The sequence below is a fragment of the Euprymna scolopes genome, chromosome 6 (genome assembly GCF_053919585.1).
Source record: "Euprymna scolopes isolate OS-2025 chromosome 6, ASM5391958v1, whole genome shotgun sequence".
In the NCBI taxonomy this organism is placed as follows: Eukaryota; Metazoa; Mollusca; class Cephalopoda; order Sepiida; family Sepiolidae; genus Euprymna; species Euprymna scolopes.
The window spans coordinates 140997022-141008324 of NC_136487.1; the positions used below are offsets into that span (position 1 = coordinate 140997022).

Sequence of the window (11303 nt, forward strand, 5' to 3'; positions counted from 1 at the left end):
GTTTTGTACATTCATTTTCTGCCTTTTTTGACTTACTCTTGTTCCTTTTTATCATACAAAAAATGGCAATTTTGATAAGGACTGTTTGTTTTAGCTAGGCCCCTCTTTGAGTGAACATACTATTTCATACACAAAAACAAACTTGAACTATTCCCTGAGAAGTCCTTCATGGGAAGCAACCAGTTTCGATATGTATGGGGTTAAATCAGGGGAGTGACCATTCGTGCCAAATTCTATAAATTTCATCTTCAAAGAGGCGTCCATTAAAAAAAAAGTTGAATAAGTAAAAATAAAGATAAAACAGTTGCAGTGAAATGGTATTCAGAAAATAATGGATTTCACAACTAATGTCAGCATTCAACATTTACATGCTGCTGTGTTCTTTATGCCATTGAAATGCAGAAATGTTTTTTTGATACTCTTGGTCAGTTATTGTATGTCTTTTGTTGTTTGGGATACAACACAAAGAATTTTCTTGATGGGAACAAACCATGTATCATCAATCTGCGGCCAACTGAATATCTTGTGTGGTCCATGGGGATGCATGAACTTGACAGTTACATCACTTTCCTTTGCATTTATTTCATTCACGATATCAACCCACCAGAAAAGGTTATAAATAGAGGTTATATATTGGATTGGTGTGATGTCAGATACAAAGAATTGATGGCAAGTTAGTCATATCAATATATAGTTCATCGACACTGGACAACTTATAGCCGATTTGCGATGTTGACAATGGTACAAAAAGGTGACTAGCTCTGGTTCCTGGCACTGGAGAACCTTGCTTCAAGTGACTTTCTCACCTTCTTCATAGTTTCTTTACTGATCGCAAAGAAACAGATGGCAGACAACAAGCATGGCTTTATAATCAAAAATTTGATTGTTAAGAGGGCGTTGGAGTGACCGCTTAACCACATTGTGTTTTACCGATCCATCAATTTTATCACAAGAGGATTTCCCATGACTGGTGGCTAAGAAAACCCACTCACCTTCAATACCAAAGTCCTCTTTATGCAAGCATAAATTCATGAAATTCTTGAAGTTTTTATATTGAGTCCCGCAGCAATCATTTGTTCACATACAGTAATAAAGTCTGGATTAAGTAAACAGTCAGTGTCTGACTTTCATACACAAATGCAATGTCATGGGTTTTGTCATCGGAAATAAAAATGCAATGAAATGTGCTTTAGCTGCTGATCAAAATCTCTGTAGTAAATCACTACTGAGTGCAGGGTGCAATATTCCTTACTACAATGATAACTTTGAATTGCGTCTTGTATTAAAAATTGAAAGTTTTCTGCAAAGTCTCCCAGAACAAGAACCTCCTTGGAACAAAGATTTTATTTCTTTTCATTCAAGTATCTGGTTTGACATTTTGTTAGATATGAGTGTTTAGTAAGATTATCAAAAGGTGTCAATCAACAGATCTTTATATTCTGTGTATGTTAATGTTGCATGGCCGGTTGTGTCCCATTGACTAAAATGAAACTCGTCATTAGGGTTCATATACATCTCATCCAAAATTTCTGCAATGCTTCTCTTACTAGGGCAATTTTCATATACTCTTTGTTAGAAGAATCACAAACTAATCTTAAAATCAAATCTTTGTAAGTGATGTTCCACTTAATGGCATCAACAAGAAGTTTTGTATTGTGATGTATGTCACAAAACAGAAGGTGTACCTGTAGATTTGATCAGGAGTTGAAGAGCTCTTTAACTTCTCTTTCATCAGATAATGTAATCGATCCAGTTCTGCTGCTTTTTCTTTGATGTCTGTTTCACTGGGCATTAATTCTGCAGTCAGTTCATCAACAGCAACTTTATCACAATGGACATGTCACTTTTGAATGTTTCAACAGTTGGCACTTGTACAGCTTAGTCAAGACATTAAAAAATGAAAATATCGAAAAAAGGTTATATTGTATGTATCCGTTTTGGACTGAAGATTTCTGAAAAAAATTTTTAATTTAATTTGATTGAGTAGTTTTTTTTTTTTTACAGCGGAAAAACACATTCTTATGAGAGCGCATTGAAGTCAGCCATTGTGAAATTTGCTGAAGCTGAACACCAAGCCACGGGGAGATAACTCAATGTAAAGTGCTGACACTCCCTTCCCATCTTTAATTCTAGCTTTTCTTCCTAAAAATCGAACCTTTTACTCGGTATCATAAATTGTTTTTTCGCTGTAAAAAAAAAAAAAAAAAAAAAAAAAAAAAAAAAAAACTACTTGATGAAATTAAGTGAAATTTTTTTTTCGGAGAACTTAGTTTCATAACAGATACGTGAAATATAACCTTTTTTTCGATATTTTCATTTTTTAATGTCTTGACTAAACTGTACAAGTACCCAACAGTTTATTCTAACTTCCTTTTGACGCTATGAACACGGCTATGAGAAGCAACACAGTGCAGAACTACAGGGGAAACATCCATAGATACCAGTCTCGCATTCACGTTTTTTTGTGAAGTTTTCACAGAACTTGCAGGTTCATAGTCTGGATCCATTGTCATCAACTGTCAGACTCACATATTTCTTTGTACACTGACAACAAAGAAAGTGACCTGGTGTTACATTATACCCTCTTGCCTCCAGATCTTTTGCTATTTGCAAAGATATTGGTCGTTTACCTTTGACCTCTTGTGTTGTAAAAATTCATCACAAACAATATTTCGGAAATATTGTTTGTGATGGAAGCAAATGGTTGATAATTCACCTTCAGTCCAACTCTCTACAACAATGTCTCAACAATTCCTTGCTCCAAGTCTGATAGATTCTCAAGTTCCTTGGACCGATTATAGTCAAACTTGTGACACTCAAATTGAGTTGAACAACAATCGAGCAAGTCTTGTAAATAATCCAGTTTTCTGAAGAAAGGTAAAAAAAGAAAATTAGAAACTAGTTGCACTACATTTTGCTTACATGCTTTTTTATAAAGAAACATGAGTTGGCCTCCTAGTACAAGAAGTTTCTTATTTTTTTTTTTTACACAGTTCCAAAAGTGTCTTAATTAGTTTCTTAATCAAATTTGTCAAGTACTCTGGAAATGTAGTTTAAAGATATTTGTAAGGTAATCAGTGTAGATGTGAATATTTGGGGCTTTCTAGTACAAATATCCCATTTTCACTTTTTTTACAGGATCCAATAAAGTAATGTAGGATTTGTTTTTTAACCATCACAAAACCATGTTTTTTTTTTCCCCCGGAGTGCAGTAGACAGAATTTAAAAATGTGTATAAACCCCACAAAACACAAGAAATTAAAACAATTTTATATCCTTTGCGCTCCTTAACTGTCTTAGATCACATATCAACAAAAATTAGAAGTTCTTTGAATTTTGTTGATGTGCAGTAACTTCAAAAAGTGTGGTCAAGTCAAGAAATCTTGTGATTTTAAGAAAAATGCTGACTTCCAGGAAAACCAATTTTTTTTTTTTGTCAAGTTTTGCTACTATAATCAGCATTTTTATGTTTTCAGATAGATTCCATGTAGTTTTTAGTATCCCAACATGAAAAACAATAACATTTTGTATTTTGATCATTTTAGGTCTCTTATCATTTTGGAATTTCTGAAAAATTTGATGGGGGTTGCTCTCAAGAACACCACTGGAGAAAAACTTACCTGGGTGAATTTTGAGGGCCATACGATCTTTCAATCAGAAAATATTCAAAGAAATGACATCACAAAATTGTCGCCCGGGTGTCACATTATGTGACTAATACCAAAACAAAAAATGCTCTAAATCAGAAACCGCTTGGAGTTATGTGAAATTTTCAGGATTTCTTAGTTCCTATATTATTGATCTGCAGTGCAAACTATAGCCAAATCTATGGATATGGGTGTCAAGCCCTGGATGATTTGACACAGAATAACCTATAAGTGGTGGCCATTGTTGTACATGCAAGTGTGCACATATTTTTGCAGCACATTTTTTAATATCCAGAAAACTACTTATTTGCAGAAAATTTAAATGCGATAGTTTGTTATAAGTGGTGGCCATTGTTGTATGCTCACACTTTTTTTTTATAAAAAAAAAAAAAAAAACAAACCTCTTTATCTTGAAAATTCATTACGTCGTTTCGGTTTTGAACAATTATGGCCACCACGTTACATTACTACATAAAACATGCGGAAAAGCATCTTCTCAGTATCGTGAAAACTAGTTGCTGGTCCCAATTTTAATCGCGATATTCGTTTTCAGCACACCTGAAACCTAGTAAATAAGATTTTAAGGTAGGTTTTGTGTTGGCCTACCAGGCCACAATTACCACCGTTTTGTTGTAAGAGAATTTAAAGAAATCTCACTGGTCATGTGACACGTCGGTAAAGAAATGGACAAGTCGGAAAAATTTTTTGAAAAAGGTAATATGCCCCTTTGACGAATCCATATTTGATAAATTTCATAGTAGCAGGGGCAGCCTTTAAGCTTGTGGCGTAAATCACGTTACGAAAATGTGATTTTCTACGACTCATTTTACAAAATCCTTTTACTTAAAAAATATGGAATTTAAAATATAAATATGGATAAATTCTTAATGAAGAATGGAACTACCCATTTAATAGTATTTTTTTAAAGGTAAGTGATTTTTTTGGCATATATATATATTTATCAAAGCAAGTAAAAATGTTGATTTTCCTTATAGCTTTTTTAAAGAAAACCCGCTTTAAAAACAAATATTGCACAATTTGCTATTAAACCGGTTATTTTTTTTTAAATTTGCTCTTTGCTCCTTTAATTTAAAAAAAAAAAAAAAAAAGAAATTAGGGTTTGAAATACATTTTAAGTACTTATAAGCTTCGAAAAATAGTAAGTTGAATTATTAAAGTTCTTATCATTTTTAATGGCCACTTTCTGATACACCTACTGATCCGTGCTATTTTTTAAATCGTATTTCCAAGTTTAATTAAAGTTTTCTGATAGGTTTTTTTATTCAAATGTAAGGTTAAAGTATAGAATAGTTACAAAACACCCTCCCCATGTTAAGAATGGCTTTTAAAATATTAACGTTATTTCAGCACGGATCAATAAGTGCACTAGTACCAAAAAATTAAACTAGATAATGATTTTTCGGTTTCATTTAAATTAATTTGCTGTTATCCCTTCAAAGTTGCTTTAATTAAAAAAAAAAAAAAATGAATCACTAAAATTATCTGTTCAAAAAACATTGAAAGCAACATTGAATTTTATAAAAATCCGATGTTGCTTTCATTAGAAAATTGGGTACTGATTGGGCGTTGAGTTCCATGGCGACCAGCAGAATTATTTAATGGTTGCTCCCTTAGTTCCCCACCCTTAGTCAAGGCTAACGCATGCGCATGTAACATTTTTTTTTTATTTACTGACGATGGCTTAGTAACTAAACGATTTATTAATAATTTCGTAACCCTTAAACGCATGCCGGAAGATTTAAATTGGTTCATTATTGTTGCAATGAAAAAAAAAAAAAGTTTCATTCAACACACAAAATCAAAAACATAAATGATTTATTCATTGAATTTTACTAATTTTTAAATAATAAAAAAAAAAAATAGTTGTTTATATGAGCATGTAAAAAATGTTTGTAAAAGTGAAAAATTATTTTAATATTCATTTTAAAAAATGGGTTTTTTTTTTTTTTTTTTTTTTTTTTTTTTTTAGATTAGGTCCACCTTATAAACACCCAACCTCCCCACGTTAAGAACAGCTTTTGGAATAAACACCATTTTGGGTAGGGAGGGGGGATGAAAAATATTTTGAAAATTCAACTGATATTTGTTGTCAGCATTGCAGCATACACACTCGCAAATACTATTTAAAAAAAAAAAAAAAAAAAAAAAAAAAAAGGGGAGGAGGATCAGTGTCTGTTGCAGTAGATTTATATTTATCAATAAAAGTCATTTAAAAAGAAAATTGGAGGTGGACCTAAATGTAAATATTTACTAAAAAGTTATCCGCTCATGTAAATTAAAAATGTTTGTAAAAAATTATCAATAAATGTTTGTTTTTTTTTTATAAAAAGAGTTAAGCCAACACAAATGAATGTTTGTAAAAATGACAAATTATCAATATTCATGAAGAGTTAAGCCAATGTAAATAAATAATGTTTGTAAAAGTGCGAAAGGCAACGTACGTAAATAAAAAAAAATGTTACGTGCGCATGCGTTAGCCTTGACTAAGTGAGCGACCATTAATTTTGCTGGTCACCACGGAAATCAACGCCCAAGGAGTACCCAAAATTGTTTTATTAAAATATTTTCTTACGCAAACTTTCTAATAAATATTTTGATAAATGTTTATACGGTAAACGTTTTAGTTTTCAAATGGTGCTCGCTTAGTTTAGACAATCATGAATGTCATTTTCATTTTCTGTTTTTGATAAAATATATATATGTTTCATGAAAAACTTTACTTTCATTAATTAAATCGAAATATTTCCAATTAAACAATTACGGATATATGTTCTCTTTCACTTTCTTTTTATAGTTCTTTCCGGAAGTAATATCTAGTTTAATTTTTTTTGTTATTTATGTATAAAACCTATAAGAGTGGTAATTTTAAAGGAATTTTTGAGAGTGGAGTAATTCTTCATATTTACCATTACCCTAACCCTAAAACCCTTTCAGCATGGATTTGACAAGCATGAGCAAATTTTGGAGCTGTTACAATGGAGGCGAAAATTTTCTTAGGAGAAAATAACATCTTACGAAAAGAAAAAAGCCTATGTGCGTCGACAAATGACAGAAGTAAAAAGGAACAAATTATTGTTGGAGGTGCGTGCTCTAGTAAGTACTGTCCTACACAAAAAATTATTAGCAACCACAACAAAATTAAGGGGGCCCGGAATAATTGTAGAGATAGATGAAAGTGTCGTAACGAAAAGAAAATACAATCCGAGGGCGCATGATGACGACAGAAGTTTTTTTTTTTTTAATTCTAATTATCTGAACTGTTGAATTAAAAAAAAAAAAAAATCGGTATACCAAAAATTCTAATTATTTGTGGAGTTTATAAGGGGGTAAAATACTAATTTGAACTGTGAAAATAAAAAAAAAAATCTAATTATTTGAACTGGGGTTTTTTTTTTTTTTTTTTTCTTAACTCGGCACTTTGAGAGGTAATTTTTCGCCTCGACACCGGTCAGACAATTTTTCCCGAACTCAAAACGAGGGTGACGTCGGGACCCTCTCCGTATAAGTTAACAGAATATTGCATTAAACTTTTCCGCAAATAAGTAGTTTTTGTACCAAGATGGACACCCGCAATAACATTGCTCGATATGTGGAAAACTACTTATTTGCGGAAAATTTAAATGCGATATTCGTTTTCAGCGTACTCGAAAACCAATAAAAGTCTTTTTAAAAGAAAATGTTAAGGTGGAAACTAGGTTAAAATTTACCAAAATGAGAAGTAACACAAACTGCTTTTAAAATAACAAAACTTATCAAGCAAAGTAGGTAGAAGAGTAATTTCTCGGCAGTCTTGCAGTTAAGTCCCGGCAAAGTTCGACAACTCTAGAAGTACTTTACATTGCCAATTTGTCTTCGGTAACATTCATTTTTGCATTTTATTTAGTTATATCCCCCCCTCACACACACACTTTTTGTTTTGTTATTTATGGTTAATCTGGGCAAACATTAGCGATAAATTCTTTTAAACGAAATACATTTCTTAAATGTTCTACAGAACTTGAACCGATTTTTTTTTAACGCTCAAATGTTATTAAAGGCAAGATAAGTTACTTTTCTACCTAACTGAATGTTTTTAGTGTTTATATTTAATGTAACATGTTTATTCAGCTCGAAAAACAGTGTTTACCGATGCAATGCATTGGAAAATTTAAAATGGCAGCCGACTCTCTCTTTGAGGCGGTAAGTTTGGGAAAATGAGTTATAAATAAAAAAAAAACAGACAAAATACTGTTAGAAACTCGCTCAATATATGTTACCGTCACATAGGCTAACATATATTCGGCGGGTTTTTAATTTAACAGTATTTTGACTTTTTATTTATAACTTCTTTTCCCAAACTTACCGTCTCCGAGAGAGAGTCTGCCGCCATTTTGAATTTTCCAATACATCGGTAAACACTGTATGTTTTTCGAGCTGAATAAACATGTTACATTAAATATAAACACTAAAAACATTCAGTTGGGTACAAAAGTAACTTATCTTGCCTTTGATAACATTTATTTGTTCTATACTTGTTTTGTGACAACTTTTTCGAATCTATGTGTACAGCAAAACAAACCCGTTTAGTTTTTGTTTTTTAAAAAGTGTGGTTCTGAATAAAGACTAAATATCCTGTTATTCTGAAAAACAAAAAAAAAACAAAAAAAAAAAAAACAAAAAAAACAAAAAAAAAAAAAAAAAAAAAAAAAAAAAAAAAAAAAACAATCAAGTTCGTTTTGAAACTAGTAAACATTAATCAGAGGGGGCTTTTTCAGGGCATTCATCGTGAAAAAGAAAACGAAAGTAAACTCCTCCCAAAAAAACTTATCAAGTTTTGTAAAACGTACTTATCTGGCCTTTGGTAACATTTATTTGGGTACTTATGCATTTTTGTTACCGTGCTAAAATAACGTTATTTAGAAAGCACGGTGTTAGTTCACTTACTGATCCGCGCTATTTTTTAAATTGTATTTCCAAGTTTAATTCAAGTTTCATGATATGTTTTTTATTCAATTGTAAGGTTGAAGTATAGAATAGGTACAAAACACCCTCCCCATGTTAAGAATGCCTTTTTAAATAACATTATTTACGTCTGGATCACTCTCTGCACAGTGCACTAGTACCGAAAGCATTAAATAAAACACTAAAAAATTATCCAGTTAAGTAGGAAAGTAACTTATTTTGCCTTTGATAACATTCATTTGTTATGTTTTTTTGACAACTTTTTCAAAATTATGTAACATAAAACCCAACTTGCAAATACGGTTTTAAAAAATAGCGCGGTAACAAAAGTGCATAAGCACATTTATTTATGTATTTTTTTTTTTGTGCTTATGCAATTGTTACCGCGCTATTTTTTTCATAGTATTTTCAAGTTAAATTCCAGTTTTACGATATCTCTATTAAATTGTTAAGTGAAAGAAAGGCTTTCTAAATATTTCAGCACAATAAAAGTACGTAAGTACCATTTTTTTTTTAATCGTGTCATGTTTATCACGGTTAAACATAACCAGATTACAAAATTGTTTCATCGCAATTTAATTTAATGTTGTATAATCCCATAATCAAATTTAACTTCCCTATATAAAAAGAAATGTAAACCAAAAAGGAAAAAAATTCCCGATCAACGCCGGGTTGATAGAGTTAATTGAATATGAATCTAGGAAGAAGTACTCATTGTTATATATTTTCTTTTAAACTGTTGAGAAGACTACATTTGAAGATGAAAAAAATATTGTAGATATATTAAACTTAGGTATAAAATAGTTTTATCGCTTCAGAAAAAAAATAACACGTGCTTGTAAGTCATTCGAACGTTTCCTTTGCTTTTTTTTTTTTTTTCCTTTTAACGTTAAAATCTAATAAAAAATGGGGTTTGTAAAAATTTTATTTGTCAGACAGTGACTAAAAGGTTAAAGAAAAACATTATTCGAGAATTCAAATTGAAAATAAAAAACAGATAATTATCTTTTTTTTCTCTTTAAATTTTTAGAAGTCAATTTGCCTAAAAACAATTGTTAATTGAAATTGAGTGGTTTTGCAGCAAAAATACTTGGAACACATGTGATTGGTAAACCGTAAATTAAAAAGAAACCGGCAAACGGGCACACAATGGTAAAATGAAGGTTTAAAAAGCAGTAAGGTTGAAAATAGACCCACCTAGTCATATTTGTGATGCTGAAAATCTATTTTTTCTTCGGCAAAACTTGGAAATTTACCGGAAAAAACTCTAGGTAGACATTGCCGCGTCTCGACCGGAAGTGAAAGAACCTCGCTTCTGCGCATGTCTTAAGTTTATTTCATTTTTTTTTTCTACACTCGTTTTCTTAAAAATTAATGGAGCCAAAATTAAAAATAATTTTAAAAAAACTAACAATCCCAGTATATGCTATAATTTAAATTTACGAAATTAAAATTAATTTTACTTCTAAAAATAAATATACATTATTTATTTAACATTAGCAGGGTGACCTCATGTTGTCCGGCACAGGTAAATTAGAAACGTTTAAAAATAAAAGGCGTGTTTACGATCCCCCCCCTCTCTGTTTCTCTCCATCCCAATCAATCAAGCATGCTACCTTTCGAGCACATCCTTTCCTTCTAATTGTTTTTTTTTTTTTGTTTTTGTTTTTTTTTTTACTCCAAACAAGGCACATTGCCACTTTGATGTAGGGGGCTACTATCAGGGACATAAGCTACAGGGGTATTTTGTAGGGAGTTGGGCTGCAAGATGTCTGTTCACATTATACTTGAACTTCTGCATGTCAGTACAGTTGGGGAAGCAGGGACTCGGAAGGGAGTTCAAAAGTTTAACAGTTTGATGAAAGAAACTACTGGAGTAGAAAGCTCCCTTACATCCAGGGATCTCTACTGAGTAGGGGTGGGATTTAGCTGCTAGTCGGAGTATAAGTGCTTGCAGTTTGTCAGAGCATTCACCATTAAAATACTTGTAGAACAAGCAGAGGGATGCAACATTTCGTCGATGGGACAGAGGGTGAAGCTAAAAGCTTAGATGACAGTTCAGGATCTATCAGGTTGACGACTCTCTTTTGAACCCTGTCTAGGAGCGAGAGACTAGTAGCAAATGCACGAACCCAAATGTGACAACAATACTGCATACATGGGTGAATAGTCGTGTTATAGAGATACAAGATTTTTTCAGGCGTTAGTAGTTTTCTAGCTCAGTAGAGAGAACCCATCTTCTTCACAGCGGTCTTGGCAACTTAGCAATGCTCTCAATGTATTTATTCCAACTCATTTTCCCTGTGAACGTTAGACCGAGGAGCTTAAAAGAAGTACTTTCGGGTAATGTGTCTTTGGAGAGAAGGTTTCTTGTAATTATTGAAGGAAACAAGCTTAGTCTTGGCAGCATTGAATGTGACCATCCATTTATGTCCCCATTCCACTAAAGATTGGAGGTTTTCCTCTAGTGTTTTTGCCATTTCCTTAAATATGCGTTCATTTGTTTTCCTGTCATGCCTGTTATAGAGTGTGGTGTCATCAGCAAATATACCCATCTCAGAGACAATTTTATCAGGGAGGTCATTTATGAATATAAGGAATAATAAAGATTCAAGGATAGACTCCTGAGGTACTCCCACATTTATATCATATTGTTTAGATGTACAACCATCGAGGACAACCTGGATTCTTCTC

At 32.1% G+C, this 11303-nt stretch overlaps 1 protein-coding gene across 2 annotated transcripts in view; it reads right to left on the reverse strand.

Moving 5' to 3' along the window:
• LOC145278002 (N-alpha-acetyltransferase 50-like) overlaps window positions 1–9945 on the reverse strand; it is a 37579-nt gene extending 27634 nt beyond the window's left edge. For both annotated transcript variants that reach the window (XR_013868271.1, XM_080130171.1), the window contains exon 1: window positions 9807–9945. Coding sequence is in view for 1 of the 2 variants with exons in the window: in XM_080130171.1 (XP_079986297.1) it covers window positions 9807–9814 (8 nt within the window). In the remaining variant the exon portion in view is untranslated. The remainder of the gene's footprint in view (window positions 1–9806) is intronic.
• Between the last annotated feature and the right edge of the window lie 1358 nt (window positions 9946–11303).